General features: G+C 43.2%; 1 protein-coding gene across 6 annotated transcripts in view; it reads left to right on the forward strand.

The window, feature by feature from the left end:
* The first annotated feature begins 5,810 nt into the window (after positions 1-5,810).
* MTA3 (metastasis associated 1 family member 3) overlaps positions 5,811-22,039 on the forward strand; it is a 172,647-nt gene continuing 156,418 nt past the window's right edge. For 4 of the 6 annotated variants that reach the window (XM_064572163.1, XM_045884488.3, XM_045884487.3 and 1 more), the window contains exons 1-3: positions 5,811-5,927; positions 7,582-7,649; positions 16,351-16,444. In XM_064572163.1, coding sequence (XP_064428233.1) covers positions 5,900-5,927; positions 7,582-7,649; positions 16,351-16,444 — 190 coding nt within the window. In that variant the 5' untranslated portion in view covers positions 5,811-5,899. Of the gene's footprint in view, positions 5,928-6,477; positions 6,601-7,581; positions 7,650-12,307; positions 12,370-16,350; positions 16,445-22,039 lie in introns of those variants that run through there. The other 2 variants (XM_054509698.2, XM_054509695.2) reach the window with 2 other exon arrangements.

Here is a 22,039-nt window from a genome sequence, read left to right on the forward strand (position 1 = left end):
AAAATACGCTTTATCTAAATAAGATCCATTCACAAGTTCTAGGACATCACATCTTTTGGGAGACCACCATTCAACCCACTACACCATCTTAGAGGCAAGAAGGTAAGGTAGGAAATAGTCAGGTTTGCTTTTTCAGACTGCATCCCTTCCCTTTTGCTGTTCCTTCTGGCTTTCCTCTTTCCTTCTTCCCAACCCTGGCTGCTTTTCCAGAGCTGAGAGCAGAACTCTATCTCTGAGAATTTTGCTCACTGACCCTTGTAAGATGGGCATTCTTCTTTGTCTTCACGGTCTGTCTTGGTCAGTGACTTGTGTGGCTCTCTGCCCATGCTCTGCCTATTTGCACATTTGGACCTGGACTCTGATCTCCTGAATCTTGACCTGTTAAACCTGTTTTTACCCAAGCTGAAGGACTCAGGGAACCTGCTTCTTCCCCTGGGGCCAGGGTTGGGTTTATTTCTTAGACAAGACAGGCTGGGCTCTGTGCAGATGGTAACACAGAAGAGGGTATTTCCAGCCTGGATCTCTCTCCTAAGCTCTAGGCCTACTCATCCATCTCTGTCTAAAGAGGAAACATCTATCTGGATGTTTCCAAAAGCACCTTGAACATAATCCATTTAACACTGAAACTGCCAACTATCCTTCCTCCCCCAAAGTGCTTCCCCTACAGTATTTTATTTTATTTGAAGATTTTATTTTCTTTTTTAAAGTAATTGCTATACCCAATGTGGGGCTTGAGCTCACAACCGCGAGATCAAGCACTCCTTCAACTGAGCCAGCTGGGTGCCCCAGTATTTTTTTTAATTAATTAATTTATATTTTAAAGTTTATTTATTTTTTAGTAATCTCTACACCCAATGGGGTTTGAACTCACGACCCTCAGATCAAGAGTCTCATGCTCTTCCTACTGAGCCAGCCAGGCACTCCCTCCTCTGTAGTATTTTAAACTCACTGCATCATACTTCTTCCCACCCAGTTACTCATAACATGGTGCTACCTTTTCATTCCCTGCCTCCCCAAAGTCACCAGATCCCATAGCCCCTACCTCCAAAGTCTTTCTCAAATCCCTCTACTTTTCTCACATCCCACTGCCTCTACCCTAGGTCAGGCCATCATCCCTTCTTACCAACCTGCCAACTGATCTCCTGTCTAGACTCTCTGCCTTGTCTAATCCTCTTTCCTACAGCCTGAGTCATTCCTATAAACACTCCCTGTTATATCCCTTAGACCTTCCCATGGTCCCTTAGAATTCTTTTTCCTGGCTCCACACCCTATACTGTCTAGCCATCAAATTCATAGCACTAGGCAGGCTCAAAAAGGGAAGCTCTGAGATCAATTAGTTCAACCTTCCAGGGGTTCATGCTTGTCCCCACTGTGACATCTGGTCCTTTTTCTGCTACCTGGAAGCAGTGTTGTCACCAGAGTAGATGCCACCCAATGGCTGAGCCAGTTCCCCCTTGTGGGCATGAGAGAACCATGGAATCCTAAAATGCACACTTCCAAAGCCAAGACCTTCTGGGATTGGCCCTGAGTTTCCTGTTTTCAGCACAAGGATGGATGGAAGAAACTCCCTGATTAGAGAAAAACTCCTGACTCTGGTTTCCTTTCCCTTGGGGGCTCCCTTGCTTTGATTCTTGCTGTTATACGCTTACCTTTCTCCTAGGATATGCTCATCCACCTTTAAAACCCAGGACCTCCTTAGAATATCTGAGACAGGGGCGCCTGGGTGGCTCAGTCGTTAAGCGTCTGCCTTCGGCTCAGGTCGTGATCCCAGGGTCCTGGGATCGAGCCCCGCATCGGGCTCCCTGCTCAGCGGGAAGCCTGCTTCTCCCTCTCCTGCTCCCCCTGCTTGTGTTCCCTCTCTCACTGTGTCTCTCTCTGTCAAATAAATAAATAAAATCTTAAAAAAAAAAAAAAAAGAATATCTGAGACATGCTGGCCTTTTTCCAAAAGAATTTTACTACATAAGTTAATGAAAGAAAAGGAACGAGAGAGAGAGAAAGACTCATGGAAAAGACGAACAATAGGGACGCCTGGGTGGCTCAGTTGGTTGGGTGTCTGCCTTCAGCTCAGGTCAGGATCCCAGAGTCCTGGGATTGAGCCCCGTGTTGGGCTCCCTGCTCAGCGGGAAGCCTGCTTCTCCCTCTCCCTCTGCCACTCCCCCTGCTTATATTCACTCTCTCTCTCTCAAATAAATAAAATCTTAAAAAAGGAAAAAGAAAGAAAGAAGAAAGAAAGGAAGGAAGAAAGAAAGAAAAAAAGAAAGAACAAACAAGCACAAGCAATAAGATACAGACCTTTATCCAAAGCCTGGGGTCTACTTTCAGATTAATTACATTCTACACCCCACCCAAGTTCCTTTCCTGAGTTCAATTATCACGAAGCTTCCAGACTCTGGCTAGTTCCATAGAGCCTGTATGAAAACTCCATCCTTAGGTTGTGACAAAAACCAACTCTGTCTCATCTACTGCTGTCTTGAACATCCATTTCTCTTCAGCTAAGTGGTGGGATGCTAGAAACTGACACAGGAATGACCTGGGTTTTAGGTAATCCCTTATCATGATTCTTTAATCACAACAGCCATGCCAGGAAATTTTACCCACAGGAGGCTGGATTTGCCCTGGGATTTCTGGCAAGGTCTGAGAGACACCTCTTCCTTAGTAGCAAGTATGGCTGGAATAGAGAGAGGGACCTAATATGCAAGAAGTTCTTGACATGTGCCAAACACTTTATATATTTAAATTTTTAGCATAAGCCTTGGCTATAGGTGTTAATCCCTAATCATAGCTTGAAGAATTTGAGGCTCAGAGGGGTTAAGTGTCTTGTTCAAGGTCTTAAAGCTAAACAGTCAAACTAGGAGTGAAGTTTGGGCTGGTTGATGACACGGTTATGATCCGAACCGTGCAGCCTATGGAAGGAGAGGTAACTTTGCTGTCTTTGAAGGTTAAGACTTTTCCACCCTTTGTCTTGTTCTAGGGTTTCTTTTAATGTCCAAACATTTGCCAAACTCCCACATGGCAGTATCTCTTTGATATTAGGAGGTACATAAGTTTCACAGACAAAGTACCTTGCATTCAACTCAGTACCTTGTTCTCTAACTATATCGAGCCCGTCATTCGTTGGTATTTACACTTGCAGATACTGAGCATGTACTATGTAGAAGTCACTGGCCCAGGAGCTAGAGGTAGGAGAGGTTGAATATACAGAATCTGGTGGAAGGAAAGGCCCTGGGTTCTGGTGCCATGATTACTTCCTGTTCTCACCCCAAGCGTCTGAGGCCTTTCATGGGGGGCTTCTGGATTAAGGCGGCTCCCAAGGGGAGGAGGTGGGTATGGATGGAGGGAGTTTTCTTGGCACGTTATGCCCATTTATTATGGTTAGTACAGTCACCACAAACACCTGCTAAGGTGCACAAAGCTGGGGAAATGAGACAGAAATACAAAACTAATAGAAATACAGAAATATTTTGAAGGGGAGAAATTGCTCATTTACTTAAAAATAATGGACAAACCCTTTAAAGCTTGTGATGCATTCCTTTGTACTTTATGGTTATCAGGAGGCCTTTTCACTTGGAGAAAGTCTTCCTGGTTTAGAGAATTCTATGCCAGAGGAAAGCGCAGGATTATAATCCTAATACTGCTACCAGTTTGCTGGATGATTCCAGGTGAATTATTCAACCTATTTATGTGTCACAATATGTTTTCTGGGGATCGCCAGCAAATGGATTGTGATAAACAACAGCTATTCAGTGTGCATAACAGAACACTTCTGCTTTTTTTCTCTGGGTCAGAAGAGCTGACACAGGCTCACATTGTACACATGGCATAAAACCCTTGGGAATCTGGGGACGCCTGGGTGGCTCAGTTGGTTAAGCGACTCCCTTCAGCTCAGGTCATGATCCTGGAGTTCCTGGAGTCCCTCGATCGAGTCCCGCATCGGGCTCCCTGCTCAGCGAGGAGCATGCTTCTCCCTCGAACCCTCCCCCCTCTCATGTACTTTCTCTCTCTCTCTCATTCTCGCTCTCTCAAATAAATAAATAAATCTTTGGAAAAAAAACCCCAAAAAACCCCTTGGGAATCTGAAACTTTATGGAGTTAATAAAAAGCAACAGACACCTGTTATTTGCATAGTGCTCTATGCTGAATGGTTTATAAAGCAGTTTCATATATCATCACAACTGATCCTCACCCACCTGTGAAATGGAATTAATGTTCCCATTTCATACCTGAAGAAACTTGGGTCACGCAGATCGTCAAGGTAATTCAGGCAAAGATGATTTATTTTCATTTTATTTTTACTTTGCCTCAGCTATGTAGAAAATTACTTTTGTCACCTTAATAATTTGTGATAATGGACCATCACAAATGCCATCACCATACAAACAAAACATAGTCTTCTTTTCTAGGGACACTGCCCATCCCTGCCCAGACCCCACACCCAGAGTCACCAACATGTAGCTGTAAATCACCAGAAACTCCAAACAACCCACAACAGTGAGGGATCATCTTCACGTTGATGATGCAACAATGCCTGGGAGTGTTTTGGAACGGATTGGCTTTTTATTTTTTTATTAAAACAAAAAAAAATTTAAAGATTTTATTTATTTATTTGAGAGAGAGAGAGAGCAGGCACATAAGAGCATGCAGGGGGTGTGGGGGGGCAGGGGTAGGGGGAGAGAGAATCCCAGACTCTCCACTGAGCATGGAGCCCACCAGCCCCCTGAGATCATGACCTGAGCCAAAATCAAGAGTCAGATGCTCAACTGACTGAGCCACCCAGGCGCCCTGGGTTGGCTTTTTAAAAAAGTTGTTTGCGTTCATTTGGGGGATTGCCAGCTAAGATTCAACTCAATTTGGTTTTTTGTTTGTTTGCTTCTGTGAGGGAATCGAGGCTGAGAACACAGGGATTGCCTAGAGAATTAGCATGGGAAAATGATGTAAAAGCTTTAGGCACATTAACTACTTAGCAGTCCATCAACAGCAAGGTGACTGAAACTATCTCCCCCTTTGTGTGTGCTTTGGGGTGTGGTAATGGTGAACAGGTAGGGTCCTGTTCCCCTACAGGCAAAGAGGGTCTCTTGGCAGGGCAGCACTGTATATAGGGCCTGTCCGGAGGCAAGTCCACGTGTGGGGGAATGTGTTGTGTTCAGCCCAGTTTTGGGGTGAACGCTGATAGACCTGGCAATGCAGTTGGGGTGAACTTGGGAGGGGGTCAGTTTTTCTAGACTTGTCCCCCAGCTGGGACTCTCCCTGGTGAAGCTGGCAGCACTTGGGGTCCTCCTGGCCCCAGGGTATGCAGGTTCCAGGCCTTCTGCATTAACATCACGAGGAAGGTGCTCTGCTGCGAGCACTTATTTGTCTCCAAGTGTTTGCCCCAAGGCAGTCACCCACGTGCTGAAGGTCTCGCATACAAGGGCTCCCCAGGGACAGGGCAGGGAGGAAGACCTGTCTGGGGGTGGCCAGGTGACAAGGTTCGCTGGCTGGGGTGGTATGGGCTCGGGAGAGACTGAGCCCCTGCCCCCACCCCAATTCTCCAACAGCTCCTGGTCCGCATTTGCCAGTACAGGCCTCCGCTTCGGCCACGACCCTTGCCCTAGGGTCCTCCACTTCCAGCAAGGGCCCCCAAGCCGCCGCCCTCCCCAGGTCCCTGCTGGCCCCGCAGCGACCTCCCCCGGCCCGGCCCGGCCCACTCGGCCTCGCAGGCCCGTCGCTGGGGGCGGGAACCTGCCCCCACCCCGCGGCGTCCCCTCCCCTTCACTTCCCCCTCCCCTCGGTCCCTCCCTCCCCTCCCCCCCGTGGCGAGGCGGCGGCGGCGGCGGCGGCGGCGGCCGAGGCTGAGGCGGCGGCGGCGGCGGCGGCGGCGGGCGGGGCTCGGCTCGGGCTCCGCGGGCGGGCGGGCGGACATGGCGGCCAACATGTACCGGGTCGGAGGTAGGAAGGCTCGGCCCGACCCGGCCCGTCTGGGAGCGGGCTCCGGGAGTGGGGGATCGGGGCGAGTTCACCCTAACCGCCGGGAGCTGTGGGCGCCCGGGCGGAGGGCGCAGGGGGCGGGGGGGGCCGGGGCCCGCAGAGGGGGCCGGGGCTCCCCACCCCCGCCACCCGCCCCTCCCCCGACCGTGGCCCACTGGGGGCCGGCGCCCACCCTCCCCCTCCGCTCCCACCCCCGCTCAGTTTTCTAGGGCCAGGCCTGTACTTGGGGGTGTGAATTCTCAGACGCCCCCCTCCAGGACGCCCCCATTGAGTATCGGCCGTCGAGCCCCCTAATAGGGGGGTTTCTCCCCGCGTGGCTTCCAGGCAGTGGGGGTTGGAGAGGATGGGGGGACATCCCCCCCGGCTCTACTCCTCCCCTTCAGTGGGAGTGTGGGGTGAGGGGCGTGGGGGCGATGGGGGCAAAGCCAGGGGCACAGCTGGACAGGCCTGTTTGCGGGGACAGGGCCCTGCACCTCGCCTTCCTCAGTCCCCCCTCCCGTTTCTTGCCCAGCCCCCCAAGATGGGGCATAGGGGAGCCGGGGCACCGCAGCCAGAGGTGGGGAGTTGAGCTCTGCCTGGACGTTTGCTCTGGTGACTGCCTCCTTCCCAGCCTTCTGCAGAAGAGAGAAATAAGGTCAAACAAACTTTCTCCCTACTCACGACGCCCTCCTCCCTCTTTCTTGGTAAAATAATAATTCAGATAAGTGGCGTGTTTGTGTGTGAGACTTGCTCTTCTCTGCTCATTAGCTGAGCTCCTGATGGATGGTGTTGGGAATGGCGTGGCCAAATGAGGCCACTTTGCAGAAGAGAGACGGGAAAGAGCCCCTAAGATAGACAATAACAATGCAGCCCAGCCTTTCAAATAAACACACAGTGGGAAGTTTCCAGTGAGCCTATTACAGGAGAGGAAAAGTCACTTGAAAATTTTTATCTTTTTTATTGAAAGCCTGCAGGGATTTCTTTATAACAAGACCCGAAATGAATCTGGATTAAATATGGCAAAGAGCATATCAAAATCCTGATAACTCCAGAGAGCTCTGTCTTTCGGAAAGGGAACCCCTTTTCATGCCCCTCCCCCATCATCCCAGCTAGAGCTGTGGAAAAGTTTGTCAGTGTGTTTCCTCTTACCTACTCTGCTCACCTGATTTTTTTTTTTTTTTTTTAAGTTGGTGATTGAAATGTACTTTGGGCTGCTAAGCTTTTCAAGATGCTCTGAATTTGTCTTAGGTCAATAGTTTTATGTGAGGAGCATACTCCAGGGTAAATTGGATTGGAGGGAAAAGATGTGGAAGCAGTTATAGCTTGAAAGACACATGTTTAGTCAGCCCTGACTACTCGGTGATGAGAAGAGTCTTTTTGTTTATTAGTAAAGAAGTGATGTGTGGCCCGAAAGACTAGGAGAACTTGATAAAACATTAATGGAAATGAAAATGCCAGGAAAATAAGGGTCTGTGAATAGTAGGCATATGAGAAAATGTATTAAGGTTGTATTGCTTTTACCCAGGAATGAATTATGTGCTTCATTTTGAATGTGCATTGCCTAATACAGAAGTCATAGATTGACAAACGTGAATGCTGTTGAAAAGATTAAGCTCTTTACTTCCTTTAATTACAGATTATGTCTACTTTGAGAACTCCTCCAGTAACCCGTACCTAATCAGAAGGATAGAAGAACTCAACAAGGTATAAATACACTGAGTATTCTTGATTTTAATATTAAAAAATAATTGTTTTCCATTGAAGGGTAATTAGGTAAAAGGCATAAGAGGTGATTTTACTTTTATTCCTAGACTCTTTGAAAGTAGAGATTGCAGGGGCGCCTGGGTGGCTCAGTTGGTTAAGCGACTGCCTTCGGCTCAGGTCATGATCCTGGAGTCCTGGGATCGAGTCCCACATTGGGCTCCCTGCTCAGCAGGGAGTCTGCTTCTCCCTCTGACCCTCCCCCCTCTCATGCTCTCTCTATCTCATTCTCTCTCTCAAATAAATAAATAAAATCTTAAAAAAAAAAAAAGTAGAGATTAGAGAGTTATGCAGGATTCTGAATATTCTTTTGCTTTGTATAATTACCTGTGATATTAAATGTTACTGAAGTATTTAACATCTGCAGATTTCTTCAGATTGCTCAGAGCTTCTCAGAGCAGGGCACTCCTGTAACTCAGTCCTTTTTTATATTTAGAGTCATAATTGTATTTCTCCCTTTTCGGTGAATTATTTTTTTCCTCTTCCAGCTTTAGAAGGAGGAAGCTAGGAAATAAAGTATTGAAGGGAATTTGTAAAATTTTGGACTAGACTGACTAATAAGAATACAGTTTTGGTATAATGTAGATTAACTTACTACTTTAGGCCTTAAGTAAATAAAATTTTTATATTAAGGTTTGTCTCTGATCGCTTGTGTCCAGGACATCAGAAGCATTGTGACTGCAGTAGGTGAGCTTTTATAATGGTGACATATGAAAAGTCATGAACTATATGAGCCATGGATTACTAATGGTGCTCTGGTTTCCTCCAAACCAACTTTGAAGGTTATTTATATAGCTTATGAGAATTCATAGCGTTAAAATGTTGGGGGCTCTCTAGCTAATGCCTTTCCCCCAAAGTACCATCTAGAGACTGGGCCAGTTCTGGGTCCCAGGAAGCAAAGTGTGGTTTATGAACCCTGAGATCTTGATTTGCTTCTGGAGATATCCCCATGGACCTTGCATTTATAAAAATTCTGTTGTATTTGAGACCACCACCACCAAATGAAGAGAATGGCCTCAGGATTAGATCAGTCTGTGGGTGGGAACTATCAGGGCGTCATTCTGATCTCTTTTGTGTTATTGATGTATAAGAGTGTAGGCAACGTGAAACTGTTTATCAGTTTATTTAGAAAATTAATTAGGAAACAAAGAAAAATGTTGGCCTATATGAGACATATTCTCTGGCTGCTCCCTGTCCCTCTGACCTCCACTCTTAACTGCTCTCTGCCTTGCTCATTTGGCTCCAAGCACAGTAGACTCTTGGCTGTTTCCACATGCATGTACCTTAGGACTACCAGGTGTTTTAATTCCCTATACCTTCCTCGGCCTTGCTCTTTTCTCTGTATCATTTATCACCTTCCAATATACTTAATTATTGTGTTTATTTTCATTGCCTGTTTTCCCAGACTAGAATGTAAGCTCTGTGTGTATCTTTTCTGTTCACTAATTCATCCCAACTGCCTTAGAATAAGTGACTGGCACATACTTAAGGCATTCAGTAAATATTTATTGAATTAATGAATTTCTCAAATGTCTGACTTTAATGCTTGCACATAGCTTTACTGTTTACAAAGTATTTTGATTCATTCATTTTACAGGTATTTCTGAGGACCTGCTACCTGCCAGGCATTTTTAGATATGTGCTTTTAGGGATTCAGGGGTGAACAAAAATAGGTCCAGTAGTGGAGACAAGCATCAGCCAAATAATCCCACAAGTAGAAGGAAAATCGCAGCTGTGCTAAATTTGCAAACATCAGAGCATGGTGTTCTGGAAGCATATGATCTGGGGATTCACATTTTTACTTTTTTTGAGCCTCAAAATAACCTTAAACCTTAAAGGCAGATGCATCATGGAGTTGTTGTGCGGGACACAGTGGTTATGTGACTGGGTTGCACATCTAGCTTGAACCTGGCTCATTTCATACTCCTTTATCATTATATTACTGTTCACTCTAAAAGTATCCCTTGCTCTTCATCCTCACCTTCCTGGCCCTCTGCTTTCAGCAGAGAGTCCTTAATATAATAATGGTTTTTTTCATTCTGGGGATGACTGAATTGTGAGAGATGAGTCTGTAATTTCAGACAGTGGCAGTTTGAATGGATGGATTATTTTTAAATAAGTCAGATTGGCTAAATACGAAATATTTATATAGGGCCTTTTTTCTTTTTTGAAAATATTTTATTTATTTGAGAGCAAGAGAGTGAGAGAACATGAGGGGGAGGGGAGGGGCAGAGGGAGAAGCAGACTCCCCGCTGAGAAGGGAGCCTGATGCAGGGCTGGATCCCAGGACCCTGGGATCATGACCTGAGCTGGAGGCAGATGTTCAATTGACTGAGCCACCCAGGTGTCCAATAGGGCCTTTATTTCTGAAAGGATGTGGAAAAGATACCTCATTTTATATTTATTTATTTAAAGATTTTATTTATTTGACAGAGAGAGACACAGCAAGAAAGGGAACACAAGCAGGGGGAGTGGGAGAGGGAGAAGCAGGCTTCCCGCCGAGCAGGGAGCCTGATGCGGGGCTTGATCCCAGGACCCTGGGATCATGAGCTGAGCCGAAGGCAGACGCTTAACTGACTGAGCCACCCAGGTGTCCCAAGATACCTCATTTTAAATAATTCATTAAACAAATGTTTTTTTTAGTACCTGTTATGTACCAGGCACTAGGCTAGGCTCAGATATACAACAGTGAACAATATGGATGTGTTTTCTGCCCACACAGGGTCTACATTCTCTTGAGGGGGGCACATGAAAAGGCAAGTTAGTAGGCATAAAGAAAATAGCAAAAATGGTAACTTTTTTTTTTAAGATTTATTTACTTATTTGAGAGAGAAAAAAAGTACGAGTGGGGGAGGGGCAAAAGGAGAGGGAGAGAGAATCTCAAGGAGATGCTGCGCTGAGCAGGGAGCCTGAATTGGGCTTGATCTCCCAACCTGAACCAAAACCGAGAGTCAGAGGCTTAACAGGCGTCCTGATGATACCTGTTAAGAAGGAAATAAACAAGAGCCTTGACCTAGGGGATAACAGAGGTTACTTCTTTTGGATAGAAAGGGAAAGGATTTTAAGGACATTGAAGTTGAGGCCTAAAGGTTGAGGAAGAAGTAGCCAGGGAAGAGAGGCCACATGAGTTTTCCAGATAAAAGGCCCTGAGAAGATCAGAGGTCACTTTGGCAAAGTGGGGAAAGTTAACATGATGGAAAATCCAAATAATGAATTTAAGAGCACTTGATATATTCTAATTGATAAGCCAGGATAGGAAAGGACATTAACCTAAGAGGCTCCTGGCTGGGTCAGTCGGTAGAGTATGTGACTCTTGATCTTGAGGTCCTGAGTTTGAGCCCTACGTTGGGTGTAGAGATTACTTAAATAAAAAAAATTTGGGGGCGCCTGGGTGGCTCAGTCGTTAAGCGTCTGCCTTCGGCTCAGGTCATGATCCCAGGGTCCTGGGATCGAGCCCCGCATCGGGCTCCCTGTTCCACGGGAGGCCTGCTTCTCCCTCTCCCAGTCCCCCTGCTTGTGTTCCCTCTCTCACTGTCAAATAAATTTAAAAAAAAAAAAAAATTTTTTTTAAAAAGAAAGGACATTAACCTATTTTTTTTTAAGATTTTATTTATTTATTTGACAGAGAGAGACAGCAAGAGAAGGAACACAAGCAGGAGGAGTGGGAGAGGGAGAAGCACGCCTCCCGTGGAACAGGGAGCCCGATGCGGGGCTCGATCCCAGGACCCTGGTATCAAAGGCAGACGCTTAACGACTGAGCCACCCAGGCGCCCTGATATTAACCTATTTTATTAACTATCTTCTTGAAGTTTGTTTATTTATTTATTTTTAGAAATTTCTACACCCAAAGCGGGGCTCCAGCTCACTACCGTGAGATCAAAAGTCAAATGCTCTGCTCACTGAGCCAGCCAGGAGCCAGGTGGCCCCTATTAATTATCTTCTGAATAGAATGTGTTTTTGGAACAAAATTCCTAGGATAAGCTGTCAATCACCATTGTTATAGACAATTCACTTTTTTTTTTTTTTTTAAGATTTTATTTATTCATTTGACAGAGAGAGAGCACAAGCAGGGGGAAAGGTAGGCAGAGGGAAAGGGAGAAGCAGGCTCCCCGCTGATCAGGGAACCTGATGACACACGGGGTTCCGGGGCTTGGGGGCTCCAGGGCTCGATCCCAGGACCCTGGGAACATGACTTACGCTGAAGGCAGACAGTCAACTGACTGAGCCACCCAGGTACCCCAAAAATTCACTCTTATAGAATGGATTCTGGTTTTTTAAAAAATCCTATTTGAAATGTTACTTGTTCAGTTTGAAAGCTGGGCTACAGTATTTCATTTTTTTTTAATTACAGTAGTAGATTTTTTTTAAGATACTATTTTTAAGTAATCTCTACACCCATTATGGGGCTCAGACTCACAACCCCGAGGTCAAGAGTCGCATACTCCACCAACTGAGTCAGCTAGATGTCCTTGGTAATAGAATTTTGTCTCAATTTTTTTCCCTAAAAGTTTTGGAAAAACCAGTAATTATCAGTTGATAAACACAGTTCAACATTGATTATCTTATATTCCCTTTTTCCCTCTCTCCTAACTTGTACTCAGATATCACGAAGATGATCTTTTGGAGGACGAATATAAGATTAAAATTATGAAAACAACTTTTGGTAAATTTTATTTAGTCACTATCTAGGTTGGGTGGTGTTCTTCTAAAGACTGTGTCTGCATGCATGTCAAGAGAAAGCTATATGGGCGCCTGGGTGGCTCAGTTGGTTAAGCGACTGCCTTCGGCTCAGGTCATGATCCTGGAGTCCTGGGATCGAGTCCCACATTGGGCTCCCTGCTCAGCAGGGAGTCTGCTTCTCCCTCTGACCCTCCCCCTTCTCATGCTCTCTCTCTCTCTCATTCTCTCTCTCAAATAAATAAATAAAATCTTAAAAAAAAAAAAGAGAAAGCTATGTACACATAGTAACAGTATAGTCTCAGGAAGTTTTGGAAGTTAAACTTGTGGAAAGATTAGCATGTTACTTGCTATTTTTGTTTTGTTTTTGGTGTATATGTTGTATAATTTGTGTGTACCTTCATATTCTATATAATTTATTAGCCATCTGACTTGTTCTGAGATTCATTTTACTGTTTCGTGTCTTCCATCTTTTTGGTGGGGAGAGGGGAGTCACTAATTTCTTTGAGTGTCTGATGATTCCCTCTGCCTCCATCTACATTTGCACATATAGGAATTTGCACATAGTTTCAGGAGATTCCCTCATGAAACCTAAGGTAAGACCCCCCTCCAGTTTGGGATCTCTTGGGAATAAGGACAGAAATTGGGAAAGGAAAGTGGATTTTCACTTGTTCTTTACTGTAGGCAAACCACAGACTTTCTGAAATGGAAAGTGTGTGTGTGGTGGGTTTTTTTGTTTTGTTTTTGTTTTAATAATGTACTTCCTGGGGCGCCTGGGTGGCTCAGTCGTTGGGCGTCTGCCTTCGGCTTGGGTCATGATCCCAGAGTTCTGGGATCGAGCCCCACATCGGGCTCCCTGCTCCGCGGGAAGCCTGCTTCTCCCTCTCCCACTCCCCCTGCTTGTGTTCCCTCTTTCGCTGTCTCTCTCTCTGTCAAATAAATAAAAATTAAATAATGTACTTCCTAAGTCTGAGATAGAAACAGACATGAGTATGAGGTTGACTAAAATGATTTTAGAGCTTATGAAAAGCCCCTTATCATTAGAGGATATTTTAGTAAATGTGCTTGATAGAATAGGGACTTAAGAGGCTGCAACCTAAATGGAGAAAAGAACATAGCAAAGAAATTGATGTGATGAAACACAAGGCTTTTTTATTTTTTTTAAGGATTTATTTATTTATTTGAGAGAGAAAGCTCGCGCCCTCTGTCAGTGGTGGGGAGGGACAAAGGGAGAGGAAAAGAGAATCTCTAGCGGACTCCCTGCTAAGTATGGAGCTTGACACTGGGGCTCGATCTCCCCACCAGCCAGCCAGCCGATCTCCCCACCAACGGACCAACCAGTTAGCCAACTGCCCCGCGCAAGCACTGCTTTAAAAATTTTTAAGTAATCTTTCCATCCAATGTAGGGCTCAAACTCACAACCTTGAGATCAAGAGTCACATGCTGTACCGACTGAGCCAGCCAGGAAGGAGCTCCTTTTTTTTTTTTTTTTTTTAAGATTTTATTTATTTATTTGACGGAGAGACAGCGAGAGAGGGAACACAAGCAGGGGGAGCAGGAGAGGGAGAAGCAGGCTTCCCACTGAGCAAGGAGCCTGATGCTGGGCTCGATCCCAGGATGTTGGGATCATGACCTGAGCTGAAGGCAGAAGCTTAACGACTGAGCCACCCAGGCGCCCCCAGGAAGGAACTCCTAACCTAGGTCTTTAGAGCAGTGCTTGGCAAACTATTTGTGGTGTAAGATTTTTAAGAAGGTTCACTATCTCAGACTGCTTTTATTTTTATTTATTTTTTATTTATTTTTTTATAGATTATATTTATTCATTTGACAGAGATACAGCGAGAGAGAGAGCACAAGCAGGGGGAGTGGGAGAGGGAGAAGTAGACTCCCCGCTGAGCAGGGAGCCCGATGCGGAGCTCGATCCCAGGACCCTGGGATGATGACCTGAGCCGAAGGCAGACGCTTAACGACTAAGCCACCCAGGCGCCCTCAGACTGCTTTTATAAAATTAAAGGAAAATAGTAGAAAAATGAAGTTTAAAATAGGCTTATAAAAACACAAGCCTTCATTTTTCTTTTTTTTAAATTTTATTTTATTATGATAGTCACCATACAATACATCATTAGTTTTTGATGTAGTGGTCCACGATTCATTGTTTTCATATAACACCCAGTGCTCCATGCAGTACATGCCCTCCTTAATACCCATCACTGGGCTAACTCATCCCCCCACCCTTCATTTTTCATTATTAGGTTCAATAGATTAAAATTAACTACCAAATGCTCTAACACACACTCTCAGTCTCTGTTCTCATTTCAGTACACCGCAGGAGTTGTAGACCGGGCCTTGGACCACAGTTTGAGTAGCTTAACTCAGAGGCATGCTTGAAAGTGTGTGTGTGTGTGTGTATTTGTAGAGGGGAAGAGGAATACTGTAGTTATAAAATACCTAATAGCCAAGTGTGTGCATCATTCAGAAGAGACTGCTTATTTTGAACTATGTCCCTCTACCTCAAGCAGGTTTAAATAAGAATTTAATTAGTTTTGTAGAGTATTCCTGGTTGAGGAACTCACTAGAGAGGCAGAAAAAAATATGCCTTTAAATGGTTGCTTTGGGTTTTGAAAATGCTTTTGTCTTAAAACTGATAAAGAGCTTGTAATTGTAGTCCTTGATAGATTTTATTTACAAGAAATATCAGCCTGTTCATTTATTAGATTGCTGGATCATTACTTCTGGAGGATGTATTTGATCACAATATTGTGAAATATAGAAGCACTTTGGTTAGGATTTAATATGATTTCAATTCAAAGGGGCAATATTTTTTCACGACTATTTCTCACTCTAAAATACTGCTGCTGAACTTCCTAAAATGGACAGTTTACTGCAGCATATATATATATTCTTATTTCTTTATGTCTGAATATATTTGTAAGCCCAGAGAAATTCTGAAAAGTTGTTCTCAATTTTTTTTTGAAATTGGAAATCACAGTAGGATTTTATTGTAATCTGTGTGTTTTTACAAGGAACTTTGTAATGAATGATTGACCTTGAAAGTTCTCAGAATTCATAAGGAATGGGAGAGTAGGAGCCTGGGCCCCAGCTGCAGTAAATTACAACCTAACTGAATATTGGTTATATTCTAGACTGTAGTCAAAAATAAATGAGAGCTTCAGTGTTCATAACTCATTTTTAATACTTTCATATGTGAAGGTAAACTAAGTGCTACTGAGAATATTGACTACTACGGATTCGTAGATTTACCTGGGCTAGAGAATGCTTTTCCAGGTCATCTGCTTCATTCTAAGTGATGGCTTCCCACACTCACAGAGCTTCACCATCAGTCAAACATGGTTGTTTAGGAGAGGGCTGCATGATTTTACTCTTAGTCTATACTTCTGGGAGTGGGTTTGGAGGAGATAAGTTTAACTGTCTTAAATAAGTTACAGTTGTGGGGCGCCTGGGTGGCTCAGTTGGTTAAGCAACTGCCTTCGGCTCAGGTCATGATCCTGGAGTCCCGGGATGGAGTCCCGCATCGGGCTCCCTGCTCAGCGGGGGGTCTGCTTCTCCCTCTACCCTCTTCCCTCTTGTGCTCTCTGTCTCTCATTCTCTCTCTCAAATAAATAAAATCTTTAAAAAAAAAAGTTACAGTTGTGGCTTTTAAAATTTGGGGGATTAGTTTCTCAAGGCTAATCAGATTTCACTCTCTGGCTCATTAAAGCGATCTGATCACTTTAGTTTAATTGATGCCAGTAAGTTATTGTATGTTTGACATTTCAGTTTCACTTGGAACTTTTACAAGTGCTGCTCATCCTCATTTGAGTTTTTTAGCTCTCTGATTATCCCCCAGTTGAGGTTGGCACAGTATAAATGAGAGTGTTCTTATAATTATATTGTATCTAGTTTTGTTTTATAAACTATTTGAGTCTACTATTCAGTACAGATAACTTTTATTTTTCTTATTTCTTAGACTGCAACTGGCAACGTGGAAGCAAAAGTAGTGTGCTTTTATAGACGACGAGATATTTCCAACACGCTTATAATGCTTGCAGACAAGCATGCTAGTAAGTTGTCTTTTTTTTTTTAATTAAAAAATGTTTTAAGGTTTTTGTTTTCCATGATAGGAGGAAAAACACTTTTTTTGTTACCTGTAGCCTTTTGCTTTCCCATTTGTGTTCCTCTTAGAGTTTAGATGGGAGTAATTTTTTGGATGGTGCTTGGTTTTAGTATATATTTTCTTAGGTTGCATCACATGTATATTAGTCAATACATTGAAATAGAATTCTGTGCTTCCGCAGACAATCAGGGTAGTGTTTTACCATCTGCAGTTTTCAGTGGTGGTTTTGAAAGGCTTAAATATGAGCACATTTATACTTTATTGGTATTTTGGAAGGATATTTTTTTCCCTTCTAAGGCAACTGGGTAATATTTACATTTTAAAAAATTCTGATTATTTATTATATGCATATAGAATTAGGTATGTATGAAAAAAAGGTTTGCCAGAAAAAGAAGTGCAAAGTGATATTTTTATATGGTGAACTCCTGTAGATAGCAACTTTGAGCCCTACTTTGTAGATTAACCTTTATTGTGTGTTTTCCCCCCCAATCAACAGCTTTTTTTTTTTTAAAAGATTTTATTTATTTATTTGACAGAGACAGTGATAGTGAGAGCGGGAACACAAGCAGCGGGAGTGGGAGAGGGAGAAGCAGGCTTCCTGCTGAGCAGGGAGCCCCATGTGGGACTCGATCCCAGGACTCTGGGATCATGACCCGAGCCGAAGGCAGACACTTAACGACTGAGCCACCCAGGCGCCCCCAATCAACAGCTTTGACATATTTTAGCTCCTTTTATAATTTTTTATTTTAAAATTTTTAAAATTTATTTTTCATTTTATCTTTTAAAACATTTTATTTTATTTTTTTATTTTTTAAAGATTTTATTTATGTATTTGACAGAAAGAGTCACAGCGAGAGAGGGAACACAAGCAGGGAGGGTGGGAGAGGGAGAAGCAGGCTTCCTGCTGAGCAGGGAGCCCGATGCAGGGCTCCATCCCAGGACCCTGAGATCATGACCTGAGCCAAAGGCAGATACCCAACGACTGAGCCACCCAGGCACCCCTAAAAGATTTTATTTTTAAGAAATCTCTACACCCAACATGGGGCCTGAACTCACAACCCTGAGATCAAAAGTCAAGTGCTCTACCAACTGAGCCAGCAGGTGCCCTACCCCTATTTTTTTTTTTTTTTTTTAAAGATTTTAATCATTTATTTGACATTGAGAGAGCGAGAAAGGGAACACAAACGGGGAGTGGGAGAGGGGAGAGGCAGGCCTCCTGCTGAGCAGGGAGCCCAACGTGGGACTCGATCCTAGGACCCTGGGACCATGACCTGAGCCGAAGGCAGATGCTTAACAACTGAGCCACCCAGGCGCCCCTACCCCTTTGATTTTTAAAACAACAAACACAATCATAAAAAAAAGTGATTTAAACTTTAAGAAAGATGGGGCGCCTGGGTGGCTCCGTTGGTTAAGTGACTGCCTTCGGCTCAGGTCATGATCCTGGAGTCCCTGGATCGAGTCCCGCATCGGGCTCCCTGCTCGGCGGGGAGTCTGCTTCTCCCCCTGACCCTTCCTCCTCTCATGTGCTCTCTCATTCTCTCTCTCTCAAATAAATAAATAAAAATCTTTAAAAAAAAAAAAAACTTAAAGAAGAAATATGTGGAATATAAATATTTTATTTTGAAGCCATTTTCATCCTACAAAATATATGAGACTAGGACATATGTATGTGTGTTTTTCAGTTTAACACTGATCTGTGATGCTCTGGTCTTGGGGATCCTGAAGCTTTTGAAGTGTTTTGGTAAGGGAGGCTATTGTGTGCACAGGTTTGTTCTGTGTCTGTTTGATAATCATTTCCCCACTGGGTCACTGGTTTGATCAGGCAGATTGGTGGTTGTATAAGTTAAATTCCTACTTTATTTTCTGCTGTAGTTCATAATGGTTTTGTATTTTTTTTTTAAGATTTTATTTATTTAGAGATAGATATTTATTTAGAGAGTGCGGGGGCGGGGCAGGGGCAGAGGGAGAGGGAGAGAGAATCCCAAGCCCACTCCGAGCTGAGTGCGGAGCTTGATCCCAGAACCCTGAGACCATGACCTGAGCTGAAATCACGAGTCGGACGCTTAACCAACAGCCACACAGGCGCCCCTGTAGTTAATAGTGTTTTTAAATTTTTCCATTTTTTTCTTTAGAAAGAATGGCATGAGTTCTATAATATTTATAAATTATGTATTGACAGATTTAGGGAATTCATATTTGTCCTTCCTGTATGAGACCAAAATACTACTTTTTACTTTTTATTTTTTAAAAGATTTTATTTACATATTTGACAGAGAGAGACACAGTGGGAGAGGGAACCCAAGAAGGGGGAGTGGGAGAGGGAGAAGAAGGCTGCCCGTGGAGCAGGGAGCCCGATGTGGGGCTCGATCCCAGGACTCCAGGATCATGACTTGAGCTGAAGGCAGACGCTTAACGACTGAGCCACACAGGCACCCCCAAAATACTACCTTTTAAAATGACATACTAACCAGTTATTTTAGCTGTAGCTAAAATCTATGAATTCAGTGTGTTACTAGAGTGGCTCTGCAAAATTATTTGGATTTCATTTACCATTTACAACATAAGCTTAAGAAAGGTGAAATGTCTTATTAATATTCATATACTTCTGGATTTAATTTAGCTTCTAATGTAGCTTCTAAAGTTGCTGCGGCAAAGGTAGTCTGGTATAAAGATTGTTAGGGGGTCTGCTGACTGCTCATGGAGAGTCTCAGCATGGCCGCATTTTGGTGCTGTTGTAGGCTTGTAGATGTAGAAAATCAGAATTGAGTAGGCTCTTGGTATTAACTCTTTGAGACCAAATTTAAGTGATTTAAAAGTCAATCAAATTATGTAATGGCAATCATGTAGTTTAGAGAAAGACCGGGGTTCAGATTCTGCTTTGCTAGTTGCTGCTTGTCTTGGGAAAATTTCTCAATTTCTTATTTCCATTTTCCTCATGTGTAAGATGAGATTGAAAAAAAAAAAAATCACCTCATTTTGTATTATATATATTTTACCACAATTAGAAAAGATTAAGGGAAAAAATTATACCAGTATTGATGTGAAGATTAAAGGACCTAAGGTCGGGCGCCTGGGTGGCTCAGTTGGTTAAGCGACTGACTGCCTTCGGCTCAGGTCATGATCCCGGAGTACCGGGATCGAGTCCCGCATCGGGCTCCCTGCTCAGCGAGGAGCCTGCTTCTCCCTCTGACCCTCCCCCACTCATGTACACTCTCTCTCTCTCTCTCATTCTCGCTCTCTCAAATAAATAAACAAATCTTAAAAAAAAAAAAAGGACCTAAGATCATAAATAAGTGCTTAATAAATGTCAGTTGGTTTTTCTACCTCCTCAGCAATTTTTTAGATCACCTCTTTGTGTGGATTACTTCTTCTTTTTTTTTTTTAAGATTTTATTTATTTACCTGAGAGAGAGACCGAGATAGTGAGAGAGAGCACAAGTGGGAAGGAGAGGGAGAAGCGGGCTCCCTGCAGAGCAAGGAGCCCGATGCGGGACTCGATCCCAGGACTCCGGGATCATGATCCAAGCCGAAGGCAGTCGCTCAACTGACTGAGCCACCCACGCGCCCTGGGTGGATTACTTCTATCTACATTTGCCAGTTTCTTCCATCATTTATTGAGTTTACTCTCAAAGGTGGCCTCAGAAGTATCTTACTGTATTTCTGTTTGGTATTGACCAAAATTTCAGGTGGGGAGAATAAAATTGCCTGGATAGTTCTTGCTATATAAAAAGGTTTTAAAGGAGGATTATTGGAGAGAGAATCATACATTGGAAAGGTTTCAAAACTGGATTCCTGGGTGTGGTTGCCACTTAATTTTCCTGAGCCTCAGTTTCTCCACTTTTTTGTTTTTAAAGATTTTATTTGTTGATTTGACACAGAGAGAGAGACAGCGAGAGAGGGAACAGAAGCAGGGGGAGTGGGAGAGGGAGAAGAGGCTCCCCACCAAGCAGGGAGCCCGATGCAGGGCTCGATCCCAGGACCCCAGGATCATGACCTGAGCTGAAGTAAGACGCTTAACGACTGAGCCACCCAGGCACCCCATCAGTTTCTCCACTTAAAAACCTTTCCATTATGGACTCCTTTAAACTTTTTTATTATAGAAAATTTCAAACATTCAGAAGTACAGAGAATAGTATAATCCACCTGATGTTTCGACTACTTTGCATTAATAGTTATCAATAAATGACCAATCAATTCATCTGTACCCCTCCTCATCCCCTTATATGGAAGCTCATCAGAGAATCTTACCATTTCATCTGTAAATATTGCAGTGTGTATTTCTAAAAGATACGGCCTCATTCAAACGTAAAGAAAGTGCCAAGAATATACAGGGAACTCCCGTATAAGCTTTACCCAGATTCAGCAATTAACATTTTGTTCTCTTGACTTTATCATTCTTTTTATATGTATAAATTGAGTCATTTGAGAGTAAGTTGGAGACATCGGTGTGTTTTTCTAAATGCAAGGAAATTGTTTTCAGTAATCACAGTAGAGTAAACAAGTCAGGAAACCTAATATTCACACAAAACCATTATTCATAGTCCTTAATCAAATTTCATGGACCAGTGGTGTTCGTTATAGCTATATATAATTTTTCTTAGTTTAGAATAAAATTCAGATTCATTGTATTTTATTGTTCCTTTTCCTTGTTTTGGAACCAGTTCCTCAGTCTTTGTGTTTTCTGACCTTAACATTTTTTGAAGAAAACAGGCCATTTATTTTGTAGAATATGGCTCAATTTGTGTCCGTCTGATGTTTCCTCATGATTAGAGTCAGGATATGTTATGGGTTTTTTTGCAGATTATGTTTTTTTTTTTTTTTGTAGGGTTGCCATGGAAGTCCTATTGTGTCCCTCTCAGTGCATTGTATTAAGAGGCAAATAATTGGTTTTGTCCTAATATTGGTTATGTTAGGTTTGGTGACTTGGTCAAGGTGGTGTCCCTTTGTATTTAGTAAGTTATTTTGGAGGAGATACCTGGCAACTATGTGAATAGTTTGTTCTTGGTCAATCTTTAAGCTACTCATTTTAGCATTCTTTGATCATTTAGGAATCTGTAAACAGTATTATCAAATATCTACTTAGTTTTCATGTTTTTTCTCTTATGAATTTTTTCTTTTTTATAGTTTGTTTAAATCAAGATCCAAATAAGGTTAATAGATTATGATTGGTTGATAGTACTCTTAAGTCTCTCTTTTTTTCCTTGTCTATCCATTTTTTTTAATTGATATATCATCCACATAGCATAAAACCCATTCTTTTGAAGTGCACAATTGAGTGGTTTTTAGTATACCTACAGAGTTGTATAAGTATTACCACTATCTAATTTCAAAATGTTTTCACCACCCAAAAGGCAACCACTTCTTTTTTTTTTTTTTTTTAAAGATTTTATTTATTTATTTGACAGAGAGAGAGATAGCGAGAGCAGGAACACAAGCAGGGGGAGTGGGAGAGGGAGAAGCAGGCTTCCCGCCGAGCAGGGAGCCCGATGTGGGGCTCGATCCCAGGACCCCAAGATCATGACCTGAGCCGAAGGCAGACGCTT

The sequence above is a fragment of the Mirounga angustirostris genome, unplaced genomic scaffold (genome assembly GCF_029215605.1).
Source record: "Mirounga angustirostris isolate CCGP_5_RB_7025 unplaced genomic scaffold, mMirAng1.0.hap1 SCAF_10, whole genome shotgun sequence".
Taxonomy (NCBI): Eukaryota; Metazoa; Chordata; class Mammalia; order Carnivora; family Phocidae; genus Mirounga; species Mirounga angustirostris.